The sequence below is a fragment of the Python bivittatus genome, unplaced genomic scaffold (assembly GCF_059951505.1).
Source record: "Python bivittatus isolate LINGU-HERP-01145 unplaced genomic scaffold, Pbiv_v1 ctg000570_np1212, whole genome shotgun sequence".
NCBI lineage: Eukaryota > Metazoa > Chordata > Lepidosauria > Squamata > Pythonidae > Python > Python bivittatus.
Genome location: NW_028277097.1, coordinates 22678855 through 22699459, shown reverse-complemented (window position 1 = coordinate 22699459; position 20605 = coordinate 22678855). Strand labels below are relative to the sequence as shown.

The 20605-nt window shown below is 44.3% G+C and overlaps 1 protein-coding gene across 1 annotated transcript in view; it reads right to left on the bottom strand.

Moving 5' to 3' along the window:
• The window catches only part of LOC103067120 (maestro heat-like repeat family member 5), a 42000-nt gene that overhangs the window by 20957 nt on the left and 438 nt on the right, over positions 1 to 20605 (bottom strand). The window contains exons 2-12 of the mRNA XM_088153002.1: positions 19291 to 19430; positions 16869 to 16985; positions 15678 to 15800; positions 14449 to 14598; positions 13987 to 14106; positions 11973 to 12052; positions 10965 to 11100; positions 9649 to 9744; positions 3831 to 3935; positions 2578 to 2713; positions 508 to 626 (exon numbers count right to left, since the gene is read on the bottom strand). Of these exons, the coding sequence (XP_088009128.1) occupies positions 508 to 626; positions 2578 to 2713; positions 3831 to 3935; positions 9649 to 9744; positions 10965 to 11100; positions 11973 to 12052; positions 13987 to 14106; positions 14449 to 14598; positions 15678 to 15800; positions 16869 to 16985; positions 19291 to 19430 (1322 nt within the window). The remainder of the gene's footprint in view (positions 1 to 507; positions 627 to 2577; positions 2714 to 3830; positions 3936 to 9648; positions 9745 to 10964; positions 11101 to 11972; positions 12053 to 13986; positions 14107 to 14448; positions 14599 to 15677; positions 15801 to 16868; positions 16986 to 19290; positions 19431 to 20605) is intronic.

Sequence of the window (20605 nt, the reverse complement as noted above, 5' to 3'; positions counted from 1 at the left end):
GGTTGGAATTTCTAGGAAAGGAAAGGAAATCTGGCTAAAAGGAAAGCAGGGGAACACCTGTTTCCAGAGCCTTGTTTTGTGGAAATAGGTAAATATTTTTAGCCAGGAAACTGCGTTAGAACTTTGATTTATTTTGCTGGGTGTGCTAGAAAAGTCACATGGTCTCTTCCTCTTCTGTCTCTGCACAAGTGGACCCTTCTGTGTAAGACTCATTTGTCTTTTAATTCACTTTTTGGAAGGGGAGGTTTTTTTTTTTAATTCACTTTAATTTGGAAGTGGAGATGCTCCCCTAACTTGCAAATTGCAGAGGAACAGCACCATCGTGTGATCTGCTGGAATTCTTATACTGACTTTTAGACCTTCTGTCGGATGGAGGTCAAAAAGGGGCAGCGGTGGTATCATGCAGCCACAACCACCATCTTGACTTTTTTGACCATCCCCGGGGCACAAGGAAGGCAGAAGGACAGGCCAACAAGAAGGAAGAGAGAATGCTGAATGAAAGCGTACCTTAGCCACTTTGGAGATGTTGTTGTAAAAGATGGATGGACCTGAGATGAAGAAATCTTCTCTCAGCCATTTCACAACATTCCCTTTCTTATTCTTGCGCTTCTTCTCCATCTCTTTAGCTTTTGGGGGAGGAAAAAGGATGCTGTTGGAGTTGCTTGTCACCAAAGTGTCCTGGGGGGGGGAGGTACCTGGGGCGAAATAACGCTAGCAGCATCCACCCTTTTCACACTTGCAGGGTGATTTCACACGCATGTACAAATGGGGCGATGCTGTGATACCTTTGGCAATTGGAGCAGGCTCTGCATCTTCACCCAAAAAGAGTACAACTCTCTTAGGGGGACATGGACACCCCCCCAACCCTTTGGGACTTTTTAATCCCAGAAGTGTGCAAAGTTCCCTCCTTGTTGGCGTCTGGAAGATCATGATGATGGCTTCAACCCTAATGAAGGGTTGTTGCTGTCCATCTTGGTGGGGACTGATCTGTTATTATTATTGTTGCTTTTTATATTGTTCTGGGCTGTAACCTGCAGAGTCTTCTGATTGGGGTGGGGTATAAACACTGTAAAATAAATGATTAAACAAACACACTTATTTGTAAGCTGGCCACGTCTGCCCTGGCTTTGCATGAAGCCACAGCTTGATCAGCTCCCATTGATTGAACCAACATGCTACCTGTCATCATCTGATGATGATGTGGCGCGTGTGGTTCTGATGGCTTTGCCAAACCCACATTTGCAAAGAATAAGTGGCCTGCTGGATTCAACCCTGACTTTGTGGAGAGTCAAAAAGTCTCACAGGGAGGAAAAGGAATGTAGCCGTGACAGCTCTTGGGTCACCGTTGGGACCTTCTCTTTGTTAGGGTTGGTGATGTTAAACCTGGCATGGTCTCTCTCTCTCTCTCACACACACACACACTTTGCATGGCATCAGGGCACTCACATTCAGGGGTGCCCACAAGGTATGGTAAAAAACAAAAGAAAAATCAAGATGGTGGCCATGACGGTGTGATGCACACAAAATCAGGGAGGGTTTTGCTTGCACCATCATGACCACCAGCCTAATTTTTTGATCATATTAGAATAGAATAGAATAGAATAGAATAGAATAGAATAGAATAGAATAGAATAGAATAGAATAGAATAGAATAGAATAGAATACTTTATTGGCCAAGTATGAGACATACAAGGAATTTGGCTTCGGTGCAAAAAAACTCTCAGTGTGTTTGCATAGCATCAGGAAATAAGGAATAATAAAAAATAATAACATGATATACTAAAACCATACAGTCAGAAGAGGAGAATTGGAAGAAGAAGAATAATGCTGTTGACTAGCATATATTCATATTTAAAAGGAGAAGCTATTGTCTAGCATATATTCACATTTAACAGAGCATTATCAGTCACATCTGAGCAGTCATTAGTTAAATTACTAACTAATCAGGAACAAAAAAGTAATATTGGCTGCTTAACTTAGTTGCCAAATTAACCCCATTTCTGGGTTAACATAATAGGTTGGACCTTAAACAGAGCGAAAAGGATAAGACACGAATTATGAAAAAAAGAAAAAAAAGAACCAGATTTAACCCTGACCAAATTTGCATGTTGTACAAACCTGTTGTAGGTCCTTCATGGATGGGTTAAGCATGAACTAACCAAGCTTAACAGATCACACTAAGCACTCTTTAGCTCTTTCACCAACCTTGTCTGAACACAGCCAGTCACTTGGTTAACCCATTTTCTCACTTCCCACCATACACACAGCCATCAACTTCCTGTGCCGAGTGCGCTAAGCCACCAATGACATGCCAAGATGAACAATAACCAGGTTTGCATGTTGGGTGACTGCAGGAGCTTGGTCTAACTGACCCGCTGAGTGTGGGAACCTGGTCCTAGTGTGACCCCTGACCCTGAGCTGGAGCCCTTTAACGTGCAAATTCCAGGAAGCTCTTCCAATGACCAGGGTCTTGGTCAAGCCAGAGGCCGCGCCACCAAGCCGAGCTGCTGAGTGGCGCTGTTCTGGGCAGTGGGCAACTCTGGTCCCCTTGCAGACGTCCGCCACTATGTTGCTCACCCATTTTGCTCATGATGATGTAATGGAGGTGGTAGGTCGCCTCTGCGGACATCTGGCCGATCTCCTTGACACTGTCGGCAATGTGAAGGGCCAGCAAAGCCACCAGCTGCCCCAATAGGGAAAATTCAGCTGTGGTCTAATGAAAGGAGGAAAGAAAGAGGAGAAACATGAGGAAGGGGGCTCAGGAAGCTTTCAGTCTGCCAAGCTGGCAGGTTTTCCTCTCCCGCCCCTTTCCACAGGGCGCTGAACGCATGGCTGCCACAGCCCCTGAGACCTTCTCTGCAGCTTTCTTGGGATGTGGGAGAGGCAGGGGAATTCTGGGGGAGGAAAGCCAGGAGTTTGCCTGGGGTTGTGTGTGTCAAAATTCAAGAAGACAGCCACCGCTGCATGACTGAAGCCTTTGCACTTTTTTTTGATGCACGCAAAAAATGGGCAGGTCTCTGATCAAGGGGGTTCATCACTCTTTTCTCTGTTTGACCACCTCCCCACAGATGCCCTGGGAAGGAAGCCGTGGGGGCAGTTGCACAGGACCCCACCCACAGAACAAAGCTCTCCTCTTTCAATATTATCCCAGAAGCTGATTTCAGGGGGTGGGGATTCAGATGACAGATTTCCTTTTCCTGGCGTGCAAATGTTCCTGGCTCTTGGCCCAAGGGCTCTTGGTTTGCACATTTTGCTAAAAGTGAAGGAAAAGCAGAGGCCTCTGCCAGACAAAAGGTTGGGAGATCCCAGCCAGGAATTCTCATGTGCTGTATTTGCATGACTGTTTATTTATGGTTGATGAATCATGGCTCACTCCATTAATACTAGTTCCTGACTTCTCATGACCCACCAAACTAGCTAACCATGCTGTTGGGTAAACCATGCTGGCTAGGTTCGAGCAAAGGACTAGGGCAAAAAGTGGTTGCCTGCTCGGGGGCTCAGTGAGTCGTAGACACAGCTATTTGGATTTGGGCCCCCGTCAGCCCTTCGGGTAGGCCAGGTCATGAAACAGACACCACAAGGAAGGCTACTTTATTGATATGGGGTATAACAACAGAATCCTGAAAGCCCGCAATTGGTGTTATGTGAAATACAATCAAAGCAGGGTTATGTTGAGTATTTTCCCCATGGAGTGAGCTTCCGTTACGTTCCTCCACACCCAGGTGATCTCTACATTCCTTTACAGTTCCTAAGGAGATTTAATTCACCCTGAATTCCCTAAATTCACCTCGGGGCCAACTGAGCAAGCCATCCCTCACGGTGTCACTTACATCAAAATCTAAGTGCTCAGAGACAAACTTCAGGAGGTGTCTGGTGCTCTTAATTGCCCGTTCTCTCTCGTAATTCTTGGGAGAGTCAATCCAGATATTTGTATGCTGCAAGGGGAGAAGAGAAGCAGTGAAGGAAGAACTCACGATTCGGGGTTTGTAGATCCACAACATTTGCCAGAATTGTGGAGGAAATCCAGGGAACCAGGCAATGTTGAGACTTCTGGCAGTTTAGAGCTATTCCAAACTCAAAACTAGACCAGACGTTGAATGTTTCTGGACTAGTGGGCAAGGCTTAGCCCTGCACTGGAGTAACTTAGGGGTGCAAGGGCATTTTTTTCCCATCTTCTTCCATCTTGAATTTTTAGAAACCAAAAATTCAAGAAGGCAGCAGCAACTGTGTGATCAAAATCCTCCTCCCCTTTTCACACATGTCACATGCATGATGGAGGTAAAGAAGGAGCAAGATCTGGATTAGGTCAATCATGGCAGCCATCATGACTTTTTTGACCTTGCCGATGCCCCTGAACACAAAGCTGCCAGCTCCTAGAAGCATCCACCAGATGTAACTGCCTCCATTTTGCATCACGGCAGGACATTTTCATACCACAAAACCAAAATCTTTACCCTAACTTAAAGAAGTCAATGTTTTTATACCCATGAAACTAAAAATCTTATGCTAACTTTTTAAAAAAATGGATGTCTTAAGCAAGCACTCAAGGTGGCAAAAAACGTGTAAAAAGAAAAACAATATAGAAGGTTAAAAATGGAGATAAACAAGAATGAAATAAATACTGAACATTCTTGAAACCCTAGCAAAGCACATTCAACAAGTCTAGCACACTAGAATTATAACCAGATTCCTGCAATTGTGCAAGACTTTGGATTCCAAGGTAAAAAATGTGCTTTAAAGAGGACAGAGGCAGCCTGTTGATGCATATTGCAGTCTCTCAAGGAGGTCTAATAGCTGTGGATTGGCTTCCGGGCACCAGAGGTGATCATAGACTTCTGCTTACGTTTAATTCCATCTAGGTTAATCAAAATGAGAAACTGTCTGGCTACATTTCAAATCTTTGTTACTCGAGTCTTTAAAGACGTATTAATTAAAGCCTTTGTTGACATGTCCTGAAGCTGGGCTGGGTTCAGATGCAGTTTGAAAAGAAGGACTTGTTCTCCTGGCTGGGGAAGGTGTCCTTGGAGACCCACCGTTGGCTTCATTTCAGACTGAATTAACTTCTTCCCATTCCCTTGCCTTAACCAAAGAGATTCAAACTCTTCTGTCCTTCAGAGATGGGAAGATTTGAAACCAGATCTTACCAGCTTTCTAAAGGCCATGCAGCCACTGAGCCCATAGAGTTGAACCTGTCTTCTATCAAAGGTGCTGTAAGTTCCAACTTAAGGGACAATCAAGGTAACAGATAGATGTTTGCCGAAATGTCCATCCTGGCACAGTATGCTTGCCTTCAAGCCAACACATCTCTTCATCCTCTCACCAACCCAATGAGGCCAATCCTCCAAGTGACCAGCCTTTCTGGAAATCCCCAAATGCTGACTCTAAGACCCAGTTCATGAATGCCTCCACGCTACTTTCTGCAACTCTGGCTCCACAGGCGTTGCTTACGGCAACCAGGGTGCACACCCTAAAATACCACAGAGATGTGCACATCGCTCTCATTCGTAGGGTCTTTGCACCTTGTTAGCCTGGTCCCATCTGGCCTTCTGGATTCAGATTCCCCAAATGGTCCTATTTGCACTGTGCAGGCTCGTTCCTCTGAAGGATTGTCGTTGTCTATTCCTGCAATAAGCCTTATATCCTGAAATATTGCAGGATAGCGTGCCAAATGTCCCAGGCCAGGTTTTGCAGAGTATCCAAATCAATTTACAATAATATTTTCACACAAGTCTTGGTTTCACTTCCTTTCCCCTGCCAGCCAGCCAGCGTCTGAAGGGAGTCTGCCCTTTAGGGAGAATTACTATTTAATTATCAGATTCACTGCATGTACAAGCCCTGTCTGTCTTTCTCTACATTGTCCTCCATAAAAAACATTAAATTTCTTCTGATAAATGCTTACTTTCCACTGAAAAGACTTATCGAGCCTACTAAGAGCAACTGGGATTGTTTTGGGACCTGGCTCACTGATCTAACCTCCCAGTTTCCTGACTCTGTAATGATATTGGCTGGAGACGTTAATGCCAGGATGGGATCTAGCAAAGGGCTGTTCTATAGCATTATAACACCACATATTCTTCTCTGTTGGGGAGACTCCACATTAGTCCCCAAACCTTGGCATTAACACAGGTGTGTGCGTGTGCGCGTGTGTGTAGATTGTTTTTGTTAACAACAAAATTTGATTTGAAGATTCTGAATGGTTTTATGCCCAGGGATTCTGAGGGCGAGTTCACCTTTTGGGGATCTCACGGAGTATCCACTTTAGATTATAGGTTAATATGTAATGGCTATATCTGTCTCTCTATCTCTCTATCTCTCTATCTCTCTATCTTTGCAAAGATTTCAGAGTAGCTTTTCATTCAGGAACAATCACCTACCATAACTGAGCATTTTCACCTCTGCAGGAATTGAGCAGAGCTGCCAACAATGGCTTAAAATTGACCCTGCAATGATAGGTAGCTTAGAACCACACGGACAGGTAAGCTGGCTCTGACCACAGCTCAGATTTTCAACACCCCACAAACTATCCACCTGAAGGAATCACTACTTGTGGTGAATGATGGTCTTGAAATAATTTCAACTTTCCAAAGTCTCGTTAGCTTTGCTGAGAAGCATGCGCCACCTACCCCAGTCTCCTTCTCATACCAACCCACTGAGAGACTGAAACCTTGCTAAGATAAGGAATGTGTTTTAGCCAAAATCAAGGCAGTACCAACCTATAAGATGGCCCGAGCAGCTAATGGTTTCAAATCCTGTGAAACTTTTCACTCACAGAAAAAAGACATAAGAGGCTATTAAGGGAGAAAAACTGCAGGTTTGCACCTGGGCCAGGATCCATCAGGCTGTGATAAGCAAAGATCGTCATCTATTTTGGCACCTTGTTTCTGTAAATCTACAGTTACATAAACCTTTATGACAATAATAACTTAATTCATTAATATTATAATTGCAACTTGGGCCAAGCTCTTCTGAGGTCCAGTTACATCTTCTCAAGAGCGTGCTCCCCATATCCAGCTCTTAGAAGACTCCCTTCCACAGGAGCCATCAGTATCTCCTTCTGAGATTCAAAAGTTAATTGTCCAATAAAAAAAGGAATAAAGCTTCTGGCAAAGATTTAATTCCACCTGAATTTTTAAAGCTAAATCCAAGCTGGTGGGTATTGATGCTAGCCTCTTTTCACCACCATAAATAATTTTACATGTAAACCCAAAGAATAGTTTAATGTTATTATTCTTCATATATATATATATATATATATATATATATATATATGTGTGTGTGTGTGTGTGTGTGTGTGTGTGTGTGTGTAAAGGAAATAGGTGTAATCTTGATAATTCTTGCCCAATTATACTTAAGCAATTAGTATAACTATATGCCAGGTATTAATGTCACAAACCTTTGGATTGACTGTATTATGAGAATACCTGAGTGCCAGAGCAGGCTGATTTCATGTCTGGCTGCTCTACAAGGAAGCAGTGTATAATTCGATATCACTGAGCAGAGAAATACTATAATCTCCCCAATGGAGACCTCTGTGTTGCCTTCACAGATTTAAAGGCAGCATTTGATTCTATACATCAAGAGAAATGCTGGAGAAAATTAGCAGCCCCGACAATTGATTGCTGCCTTCTCAAACTGATTATACCATTGGACCAAGGCACAATCATACTGGTCAAAGGGAACAGCAATGGGGACCTAACAGAGCCAATTTCTACCTGTAAAGGGATCAAGCAAGGATGCATGCTAGCTTCCTTGCTGTTCAACCTCGATATTAATGATGCTGTTGACATTTTTGCCAGTCCAGACCTCCATCCTCCATCTATTTGCCAATTACCTCATATCTATTTTTTAATAAGCATATGATACAGCCATTCTTTCTATATCAAACGTTGAACGGTGTAGGTATCATTGAGTGTTCTTGGCCTACTGAGAACATCTCAGAAACAAAAGCTGGTATTTTCAAGAAAACACTTCAACCCCTTGGTTAGATGGTTGATAAATGGAAGAACTATTGATCGGGTGAAACTTTTCAAATATTTAGGGATCTCCTTCCATTCTTCTACCTGCTGAAGCAACCGAGCAAGGAATTCACTGTGAAGACGGAAAGAGCGTCTCTAGCAATTACAAAATTTGCAAACCAACATGGGAATAATTTTGTCCCAGCTGCCATTAAGCTATTCAAGGCGAAATTTTTAGATGTATTGCTTTATGGTACTCAGGTGTGTGTCTGTGAGAAGGTCTCAGTCTTTGTCTCCATACAAGCTAAATTTCTAAAAACCATAGCACACATCTGTCACTCTAATGGTGTAATGGAATTAGAATTGGGCTGTGTCTCCTTTGGGGCCCATGCAGGATTATGTTGTTTGAGGTCTTGGGCAAAGCAAATCCTTTAGGGGAGCTCCTTGGTTCATCTTACCTCGAAGAATAGATTTGTATCCACCCTGTGAAGGCAAATGTAATGGTATGTGGGAATGACCTTGGGAGACAGGAGGAAGAACCACAGACTAGACAGCAGTCAGACAAGCGGCAGCTGAGCCTGCAGCATGAATGGGGTGTGGAAAATATCTCAGAAGGGACCCTCCCTCGTTTCTTGGACTGTAAAGGCAAGGGGGAGAGATGTACTTTCAGACTTGCAAGACTGATGTCAGTCTTGAGAGGCAGTCCAGACAAGAAGCACACCCAGAAGTGCTAGCTCTATCTTTATTGTAAGGTTACATTAACAGACTCTTGCAAGTCTGAAAGTACATCCCCCTCACCTTTACAGCCCAAGAAACTAGGGAGGGTCCTTTCTGAGATGTTTCTCACATACCCCATTCCTTTTGTGGGCTCAGCTGCCTCTTATCTGACCATTGCCTAGTCTGCAGTTCTTTCTCCTGTCTCCCAGGGTCATACCCACATACCATTACACAAATTGATCAAGATCCAATATGTTGTGGTCTATCAATACCAGCTTTACTTACTTTAGGCCTCAACAAAACTTTAGCAGAATTCAAACAGAGGACTAGGACTTCAATATTCAGTTGGACGGGCCCAAATTTCCTCTCTGTATTATGGTAAAATTGTCCTGTCCTCCTGAACCTCTCCTGGCTGGTCATACATGCTCCACATAAGAGACCTTTTTCCCTTCCCCAAATCAGTGCACTACCCATCGGGGTGAAAACCAGAAGATATTTCAACCTCCCATATGAAAATGGTATTTGTGATTGTTCAAGTATTGAGACTGCAGCCATATGCCATGTTCTATGAAAGTGCCCACTTTATACACAGTGGCAGTCAGAACTCATAACCCAGTTATTAGAAAACTTAATTTCCCTCATGATGAGGAAATCATTGTTTTCCTTTTAAGTGAGCAATTTTTAAATGATTGTTTTTGGCTTCCGTGTAGTCTATATGCATGAATGTTTAACTGTGGTACATGCTTTAATGTTTGTTGGTTTGGTCTTGGAATAAAAATGCCAAATCCAGCCTAAACATCTGGCTGGCTGTGCAACTAACAACGACAACAGCTCTTAGCTTTTCCACCATCAAACAACAACATCTGCCTATCCCAGGTCCTTGGGAAGGACTCGATAGGTGGACAAAAATGCCAAATCCAGCCTAAACATCTGGCTGACTGGAAGACCATCAATAATAATACAAAGTAACACTTACCATCAAGATATCCTGCAGCGACTCCAAATTGGGGGCCTCTGACAGCAAGGTGGCGAGCATGCTGTTGCAGGCGGTAACTGTCTGTTGATAAAAATCCTAAAAGAAGAGAACAAGGAGAAAAAAATCAGGAGGAGGAGGTGGCTGGAGGGAACGGGGGACAAAGGAGGCAGAAAACGGAGTGGCCCATCTAGCAGGGCAGAAGAGCTTTCTAAGGGAGTTGTAGGGCATGCTTTCTCTGCAGAAAGATGAGGAGGAAAGGACTCCCTTAATGTTATCATTCAGAAAAGAATTGGGGGCATTACTAAAAGGGTGAACGTCTTTCTTACAGTCCTGGGATATTCAGATAGTTGCCCATCTAAGACCCAACCATGCCTGATCTTTCTTAGCTTTTTCAAAACTAGCCATGTACACTGCTTGACAAAAAGTCCCTTTCTAAATTCTTTATCTGACTTCTGGGCAGATTTTTCTGAATTTCTCCAACCATTTTCAAAAGACACAATGCCCCAGTGGAATGGCAGGAACCTACTGGGAGGTGTCTTCTGATGTCCTACCTTGGTACCAAAAGCAGCAGAAGCCAAGGACTGCTTCACAGAGCTAGATAGAGGTAGTAACTGTTTTCCCCTCTACCATAATTCTGACTAAAATGGTTCCTTTTGTTGCTTCGGGAGGAAAATCCATCAGTATCAACAACAGCAGGAGCTGTGTTCTTCTACATGGTACATACAATCTTCTGTTGTGCTTTTTATCAGGATTTGAACAGGAACCAATACACAACCTAGGCTTTGCTCCTCTTTTGGACTTGCACGGTGCAATTTTGCACTTCCACAGTATTGCTAAGAAGCCCACATAGATATGGCCCTGAAGACAGCAGGCATCAAACTTTCCTTAAGGGTTTGCTGGGGCTACCTAGGAATCATAGCCAGTGCACGCAAATCAGGGTTCTTCTGCACCACCATGGCCCTACTTTCCTTTGGGGGCTAAAGGGAGAGGTGGGAAGTTTGCTTGATAAGACCCCTCAACAGAACATAAAAAAAAGAAGTAAGTGGAGGGAGTGGAGGGAGAAAAGATGGAGAGGAGGAGGAAGAGCATGGAGATGTTTAGGTGTTTAAAAAGATGTAGTCCTACTGAGAAAGCCCATGATGAGAATGTGAAGCATACTTTCAAGGCCAAAGAAAAAGACATATGCTAACATGCCATGATTGCCTCAGTGGATGGATCCAGAGCTTTTGGGTGGATTTTGGATGATGTTTAACCTCATCCTCCCAACAAAGGCCTGGGTGGATTTCATGTTGCTTTGCTCCATCTGGACTCCTCACCTGAGTTTGGGCTGGTTGGGCTGGACTACCTGTTTTCAGTTTTGTCATCTTCAGAGCCGGCAGAGAAAACACCTTCTGGATGCTTTTGCTCACCAGCTCAGACCTCAAGTCTGGGTCCAGCATGGGCTTCAAACTGCTGATTACAAGACAAGAAAAGAGGAGGAGGGTGAGAAGATGAGACTAACATGGAACAGCTGATCCAGGAGTTGTGCAAGGATTATAGTAGACCACAGGAAGTAGAAGACTAAGAAAAGTGAGCTACCCAGAAGCTAACTGGCTTTGCACAATTTCGTTGGGCCCTTAAACATTCAGGGTATCATTTTCTCAAAGGATGGAGAGAATTGGAAGATTCTGAGAGTGGCAGTTGGTGACTCCATAAACCTTGCTCCCCACATCCTCCAAAAGTATGATCAAATTGTAAAATTTAATGCAACAGAAGATGCTATTATTGAATATAGCCATGCAGAATAATCATATTAACCATGATCATTTTAAATTAAATGTGCATAAAATGAAATCCCTTTAAGTTTTGGTTCTGGTTTCATCTACTCCTTTGGAAGAATGACCCTAGTGTGTGGCTTGAAAACCAAGTCCAGCTACCCCTTGCCTTACAGGACTGGGAGCTCTGATGCTTGGCACGACCCAGGCTTCGCTCCTATTCTTTGTCACAGTGGCAGCATTCAAAATGATGCATTTTATAGATGGCAGCAGAGCACCCAAGGCTCAGGACTGGTGTAAACAGCTGTAGAAACATCTGGTTCTCCAGCAACTGCACCTAAATAACCATGCTCACCCAGCTTCCCAGTCCTGAGATACCCAGATTTCCAGATTGCCAGCATGTAGAATCTTCCTATGTTATTCCTAATCCGGGGACTGACCTGCCAACTCAGTGCACACTCCAAAGTGCAGGGACTTGGCATGAAAATCCCAGAACTGGGTCCAAATCCATGACACACCCAACAGTACTTATGGAGCTGGTGAGAAGATGAGGACGGTGCAGGTACATACCTCATGCAGGTAATCGTGATGATCGCTTGATGGAGGATCATGACGGAGAATGATCCCATTGGCTCCCCTTCAATCACTTCCTGAGGGGAGGAGGAAACACATTCAGGAAAGCTCCAGAGATATGGCCACTATCCAGCTGGCACCCAGATCTATTCCCTTCCCTATGCACTTTTCCAGTGGTCACTTCAGCCTTCTTCTGGCTGATGTAAGGACTGGAAGTTGTGCAGGCAGCGATTCAAGGATATATCTCTCTGAGAAGTACATTTATTACAAGACTAAGGAAGCTCTTAAGAAAGAATCCTACCAACTGCCAAGTCTAACATGCAAGCCCAATTTACATTGGAAGCGAAATTCAATTTTTCTGCCCTTTCCTTCAGACCGGGATTGGGGGCCTCACACTTTTGAGTTGGATGAGTGTCTTGTTAATGCAACAGACAAATCTGATCTCAATCTGTTTTGTTCTGATCTCTCCAGAAGAAGCCCTTACGACTATTGCTGACAACTGGTGCCACTGCAGAAGACATTGACCTGGTTTGCATGTTGCCCCAAATTATGGTTTGCTTAGCCAGGTTGACCTTGGCAGGATCAGGCAACCAAGAGAGTGCCAAAACATTTCAAGAAGGACAGCCGTTAGGTGCACAAAGTACACGGTTGAAACCATGTTTTATAAACTATGATGGCTCGTGCACAAAATGTATTAACCTGAAAGCATCTGCCCATCCTTTGCCCCACACAATTCCCAAACACAAGAGGGAGGCATTTCACAAGCAGACCACCTGCAAAAACAGCATTGTCCTTCAGATAGCTTCAGGGGTATCTGCAGGAAGGTGTAAAAGAAGTCAAGATGGGTCCTGCAACTGCACAACCGAAGATCTGCCCCATTTTTACATGCATTGCAAAATTATGGCTGCCATCTTGACTTTTTGTACCACCATGACCCACCCGAGATAGCTTGCAGGAAGCGTTGGGTTGATTAGGGCAGGCTAACATAGGCCATTCGCTCTTGGTGTTCTATAGATTCTATATTGGCCACAATATACACAATTCATTATGGCTCTTCTCATTTTCATCCCAATTCTCATTCCAGCCTTACCCCATTTAATTTAAAGCCACTGTGGTTTGCAGAGTTGAACCTGGGGCTAATTATGCTGCCATAAAGTGATGCCTGTGTCTTGTTTGGTAAACTATAGTTACATCAGACCATGGTTTAGCATGCTGTAGATGGCTAACCTGTGATTTTCCTCTCTGGCTTCTTAGCCTGTGTGACCAGGTTGTCAGGATTTTATAAATCCATCTCTCCTGTCCACTTTCAGACTCAACCAACTACTAGTTGCAAAGAGAACTTGGCCTCCCCTTCATTCTGAATATATTTCTCCAGGAATCTGACCCATTCATTCATCCATGAGCTTGGATCTAACTTTGCTTTGCTAATTTAGTTGTGACCTTGCCTGCATCACCTAACCCTAACCTGGAAGCTGGAGACTGTTTCATCAGTGATGCATGAGGAGAGGGAGTGGGTGGGTTAGTGGTCTATGCAGGTTTGGTTCTGGCTATTGGCTATTAGCAATAGTCTGGTTGACTTTGTAGAAGGATCTTAAGTCAATAAAAAAAAAATTGCTTCCAAAAAAAAAAAATCTGCTTCCTAACCCTAACCCTAACCCTAACCCTAACCCTAACCCTAACCCTGACCCTGACCCTGACCCTGACCCTGACCCTAACCCCGACCCTAACCCTAACCCTAACCCTAACCCTAACCCTAACCCTAACCCTAACCCTAACCCTAACCCTAACCCTAACCCTAACCCTAACCCTAACCCTAACCCTAACCCTAACCCTAACCCTAACCCTAACCCTAACCCTAACCCTAACCCTTTTATTTATCAATAAAACATTGTTAGTTTCTAACCCCAACTCTAACCCAGCTCTGTGTCTGACAGATCCTTGGGTATATCACAGCACAGCAAATGGCTAGGAAGCATCTGATGCTTCTTCCAGGAGCATCTGCCCCACTTACAATAATGGCTATGACCAGTTCGGTTTTGTGGGGAATGTTGACATCCGGTCTCTTGCTACGTAGAAGAGCTTTGCTGATCATGACCACAGCCCTCATGAAAGCTTTCTTCATGGCTTCATCCTGGAAAGCGGGGAGAATGAGGAGAAACTGAGATGGTACAGAGAACGGACCAAGTCGTACCAGAAGGAAAAGGAATGGGGCATGAATCTGAATTAGAGGTACAACTTAAGACCTGAGGTTGCACACTGCTCCAAAAACCATGATTCCCACAGCAACCCCTAAGAACTGCGATCATATTGTCATTGTTCTTGTAATAGAAAGTGGAGATGATGAAAGGCAATACTGGAGAATAATCACAGTCTTTCATTTTAATTCAGTGGGAAGGCCTATGACATGACCTCCACCTTTCTGAGAAAAGGTGAGCTAAGCAGTAAGTGAACCATAGGGTGGGGACCAGCCTACCTTGTTTGGAGTACCAAAGTGGAAGAGGATCTCAGACACAATGTACTCAATTAAAAGCAGCATATCTTCTGGCTGGGCGCCCATGGCTGCTTGCCCATAGCACAATATCAAGGTTGTGCGAATATGTCTCTCGGAGAGATTCCGCGATTCCTGGAATAAATGGGATAAAAAGCTGTGCCTAAGGAGTATATAAGAGCAGTGTAAGAGCACTGAGGCTGGATCAAGCCCTGGGCCCTATTAGATCAGCGTGCTGGGTCCCAAGTGGCCAACCGGATGCCTTTGGGAAGCTCATGTGCCTAGCCTGGAAGGTGAGGCTCCTCCCCGTTCCCACTGAAGGCCTTCTGCTTACATCCATCAACCACCACGAGGCATTGCTATTGGCAACCCAATTCTCCATCCATCGGTCCAATCCCCTTTTCAGACCATACAAATTGGTTGCCATTCCCACAACAACCTGCAGCAGACCCTGTAGTTTAAGGGATGCTGTGTGCAGAGGTATTGCCTTCTGCTGGTCCTGAATCTCCCCACACTGAATTTCAAGGAATAACTTCAAGACCTAACAAGGTGAGAGAGGAAGAAGAATTCTCTCTCTCTCTCTTTCTATTATATAGGCCAAGCATGAATTTATATATGTCTATCAAGTCTCCAGCCTCCTAAACACATTGGATGTTTTCTTTTTTCTATCTGGGATAACTTTTTAAAGGCTCATGGGCCAGGACTGTACACAAAGCTCCTTCAGCAATGTATCAAGGAATCTTTTCACATCTGCGAAATGTTATTTGCCAGTAAGTAACCCCAAGACGGAGCTATACAGCAACCTAAAGAAGGAAGGGTCTGGATCAACAGCTGGAGTAAAGAGAAGAGAAGGCTGGGTCTGAGTTAACATGAGTAAAAAGAAGGATGGCTTTGGCTCCACAGCTGAAATAAATAAGAGAGGCTAGTAGAATAACATCTAGTTGAGATGTCTGTTGGGGCAACTCATAATCTTCTCTAGCATTATAAAATAGTTCTCCAGGAGTTATCCCAGGAAGGTGGGGAATTACCAGCTCCACCTATAACCTCAGCTCTGGACTCTGGTCTCTGAGATCTATGGCCAGTCTGAGGAGATCAGACAGCCTGGAGCATGAGTCCTTCTAAACGTGTTGGACTTTCTTTCCCAGAATCCCCCAGCCTTCTTCTGCACTAAGTTTCAGACCTTGAAATGCCATTCCGCAATTCTCTGGCCTTACCTCAGGCATGGGTTCAAGCAGCGAAGATTTCCTTGCTTGCATAACGTGACCAAAATCTCTCAGGGCCATCAGGATCTCCGAGAGGTGGCAAAATGCAACCACTCCAATTGCTTCAGAGATCCCCTAGGCAAAACGATGTTTGTGAATTAGGACATTTATTCACCTTTCCGGTAATAGTATTTCTTTACACTTCTTTGGTTATGAATGCTAGCGAAAAGCCACATTTTATTTTCCATTGAGGATGACCCACTTTCTGGAGTCATTCGCCCCAAACAGGTCAAGGTCAAGGCCGTGGCCATGACGGTGCAAGGCTGCCACCTTGACCTTTTTGACCATACCCCGTGGACACCCAGCTCCAATCTTTCATCCTCTGCCTAATCTGTTATTCCTGTCTCTCCAGGAATAAATATTAGCCAGTGGTAAAAGTATCGTCTCCTTTCAATCAAGAGGATCAGTGATGTTGCTGTTGTTCCCTTCTTTTTATTCTTTCCAAGCCACAGGAACGTGGGAAAGGAATTAAAGAAAAGGGGGACTGGACTTGGTCCATCCGTCCATCTGCACAATTCTCTCAGAGCAAACAGAAGGGGACCAAATTCAGTGGGCCGGCAGAGGCGGATGAGGAAGGTTGGATCAGGAAATGTGCCGGATCAGGCCAGAGGCGCGGAGGAAGAAAAATCTTGAAAAAATCCCAAATGCATCCAATGGGGCAGCGACTCAAAATATTGGGGCCTGCTCCTTTTTACCCCCCATCCTTCCTGGTCATGTGACCCAGAGCTGAACTAATTTTAAGGGGCTGAAAAGAATAGAAAAATTTCCCCAGGCTTGTCTGAAGGCTCTTAAGAGGCGAACCCCCAAATAAGGGAAAGTCTGCTCATGATCAGATGTTCCTAGGATCAAAAGAACACGAAAACAGCACAGGCGCAGCAAACGACAATAAAAAAGTGTGGTTTGACAGGAAGGATTTTGCTTTAAGGCGTGAAAAAAGGCCTATCCAAACCAGGGGTGTTGGGGCAGGGTCACTGTCTGCAAGATGGGGGGCCCGGCATCACCACTGAAGCCCCACCGCTTTTTTGCATTCCCCTGTACAGTACATGCAATGCAACCCCCCCCCCCGCCCACCTGGATTAAAAGAATTCCCAAGCGGAAAGACTAACTATGAAAAATAATAATGGGAGCCTATCAGCCACTCACTTCTCTGTCCGATTCTTCTTGAAACGGCAAACCCAGCAGCATCTGCAGGTATTCGTTCACGAGGTCTTTGCGCCTCGAATTCCGTAGTTTCATCCCATAGTATTTGTAAAGGAGAATCTGAGGATGGGAAAGAGGTTCTGTGAGGTTCACAGGCTGATCAGGAAAAGGAAGAGGAGGGCAAAACGGACCTTATGTATAGTCAAGCACAGGGGCATCTTCCCAGGGGGCTGGCAGGTCCAAAAAGTCAAGATGGCAACCGTACCCGCACAATCAAAATCCCAACCCTTTCATGTGCATTGCAGGGGTGGGTTTCAATGGCATGATCCTGGTTGCCGTCTTGACTTTTTAAAAAAACTTCTATGAACCCCCCTCCCCATGGGCACCACTGCCAACCCTCCATCTGGGGTCCTGATGTACTTTATGAATTCGGTGCCGAGCCTGCAGCTCCTCCTCTGTAACTGCATATGCAATTCCTGGTGCCAGTGGAAAGGGGGACTCGGCAAAGGGGCTCAGTGGATCGGGAGAAAACCGAAACTGTGAATTTCAGCATGTTTACCTTATCTACAGCCAAGGGCTGGGATATCTTTCGGTGCGCCATATATTTCTGATTTATGGGAGAAACATCTGACGGCAACACATTTGGTTTTCTCCTGGGCTGTTTGGGGTCTGTAGAAGTCTGCTTGAACAACAATAGTAAAATGGTTGTGATAAAGTGAAGGAGCAGAGTAAGGAACAGTTCTCCCCCCTCCCCCAAAGGTGAGCATTGCTTTCCCTTTCACACTGGGAAACATATCACAATTTATCTGGCCTTTCTAGCTGGGATGGGCACAAGGCACACGAAAAGCAGACCCCATATGCCGTCTGGATGGCATCAGCTGGAGCTGAGAGATCATAATTTCTTGGAAGAAATGAACTTCTGGAAACCTCTGCCCCAAGTTCTATGGGTAGCCTCTGGTTTCCTGGATTTAAAGGGGAATAAAAAACCTCACTGGGGAGAAAACGATTGAAAGTCATTAGCAAGGAATATAAGGAGTGGGGGCAAACAACTGGGTTTCTCTGCCTAAATTCTGTTTTGGGTAGCATATTGGCCCACGTGGCTTAGCTCTTGGAGTTCAGTGATGGTCCTCTAGGTCCTGCCACCTAGCTGGGTTTTCCCAATCCAAAAAGACATAACTCAAAAGGAAAAAAGAGTAAGTTAGGAAGAGGGATATAACCCCTGATTCCTAATCAATTCTTTCTGTTTATCAGAAAAGTTGCTTCCTGGAATTCCTCACTGGGTGGTAGGACAATTGCCGTCTTGCAGAATAGCCCTGATTAAGGTCTCGGCATTGGTTGCCAGTAGGTTCCCAGGTCCCACTCCAAAGGCTGGTTATTACCAATAAGGATCAATATGGCTGCAAAATGTCAGAAATGCCTTGCCAGGAATGACTTTGCTCATCCAGTCCAACCCTCTACGGAGGGCCTACTGAGGCCTCCCACCCTCTGAGACAGTGTTTCCCAATCTTGGCCACTTTAAGATGTGTGGACTTGAAGTCCACACATCTTTAAGTGGCCAAGTTGGAACAACAGTGGGTTTGATGGAGAAGCCAAGCAACATTTGGAAGACAGCAGTGACAAACCACTTCTGAATTATTGCCAAGAAAACTGCACAAACATAGCCATGATGTCACTAGGACACAAGCTTGGCTCAAAGGAGACTTTAAATCTACATTACTCTATAAATCAAGAACGATAGCAATTTCTTCCTTTGCCATTTAAGTTTCAACTTTTGTTCAAGTTGCTCTTTCTTCTGTTTCCTGACATTGAAGTTTAGACTGTAAGGTTGCAGAGGGCAGAGAGCTCTCTGTGATATGAAGTGTTCCCCACTATGAAGTTGTGGAACAAACAGGTTAAAAAAAGACATCATAAGATGTAGAAAGCTGCTGAGGTGGGAGAGGATTGGAGAAGCAGAATTTTGTGCATGTTGTATTATCTTGTGGAAGTGGTGGTAAAATCCAGCATTGTGCTCAGATGGAAGCCCTGCTAGGGATGGATCTTGCAGGGTGAGGAAACTGTGTGAAGAGATTTAAAAAGTGTCCAGATCTCCTGGATGATGGCCTGGAACATCTGAGGACAGTTCTTCTGTGAAGTTTGGGGAGAAACCAGAACAGTTCTCCAGATGAAGACCATGGATTTCCTCTCATCAGCTTCTCTGTTTGAAAGGCAGGTAGGCAACCTGTCTCCAGATGTTGGTAGAACTACAACTCCCAGCATCCTTCACTGTTGGCTGGTTGGCTGGGCCTGCAGGAAGCTTAGTTTGGCAAATTGTGGAGACCCATGTTTGCCTACCCTTGGGATAAAATATTTCTGCTGAGGCAGTTCTTGCCTTTGCAGTGTTCCATGTTCCTCTGGGTCTACTCTGACATAACCCAACTAGGCTTACCTGGCTAGGAAGGCGAAGCTGGTCCAGGATGGTGTCTAATATTTCTCTCTCATCCATCACGTCCAAGGTTTCTCTGAGGGATCTCCCTCTCAGCGGCTTCTTGCTGTCCCAGAAAGATTTGAAATGTTCGTCGGAGAGTTCTGAGAAAAAGAGACCGACAGACAGACGGGCAATTCGATGGGATAAACGTTCTCAAAACAGAGGGAGAAAATGTGTGGCTTAAACTGTAGGATCACTGAAAGCTCAGCCTACTCAGCAAGGCTGGCTGGGGAATTCTGGGAATTAAAATCCACACATCTTAAAGTTGCCAAGGTTGAGAAACACTGATCCTACGGTAGGGTAACAGAATCTCAAAAGCATGTCCAAAGCATATTTGGGGGAGATGGACGGGGGAAAAATTAAACAAATAAATAAAATAAAATAAAATAAAATAAAATAAAATAAATAAATAAATAAATACACAGAGCTAAATTCTTCTACCATGACCCAGTTATATTCCAGCCACACCAATGGGGTTTCAGATGACTCAGTGGCTGGTGAAGGAACATTAAACTGAACATTTTAAAAATGTAATCTCTTTGCTTTCCAATCAGTATTTTAATTTATTCTAAAGCACTTCTCAAATTTAAATCTCCCGAATTTCTCTCTCAAATATTCTAGCCAAGTGGAATCCCTCCTCTGCTGATTTAGGTACTTGTGCAATTATTTTAAAAAGGAGTTGGGCATAAAAAAACATTGTGTGAGGAACAGCATGGTGCTAAATGAAGGGGAAGGTCCAAAAGTCCTTGAAAAGATATACGTCAACTATTATTTTTAATGTGACAGAAAGGGAACATTACGAAATTACAGAGGGAGTATTCATATGGAATGTATTTAATAAATATAATATAATTGTAGTTCTGTTTGCATGCATTCAGGTCCAGATATAGTTTTTGTCTTGACTTCATTCATATTTTGCAGCCTCTGACAGAGACAGTGGTAGCCCTTGGCTAGAAAACACAATGCACCCCTATGCTAAACAGTGATTGTGTAGTCACCAGGAGTCAAGATTGACTTGAAGACACACACACACATACACACACTGTATATATTGTGCAATATATACAGTTTGTGTTTATGTGTGTGTCTTCAAGTCAATCTTGACTCCTGGTGACAACATGGACAAGTCCATGTGGTTTTGTAGGCAACATTTTCAGAAGTTTTCTTGCCAGTCCCTTCTTCCTAAGGCCAAGAGAGAGGGTCAGTTGGCTTCGTGCCTAAGGTGAAACAAGAACTCATGGGCTCCTGGTTTCTAGCCTGGTGGCTTAACCACTCC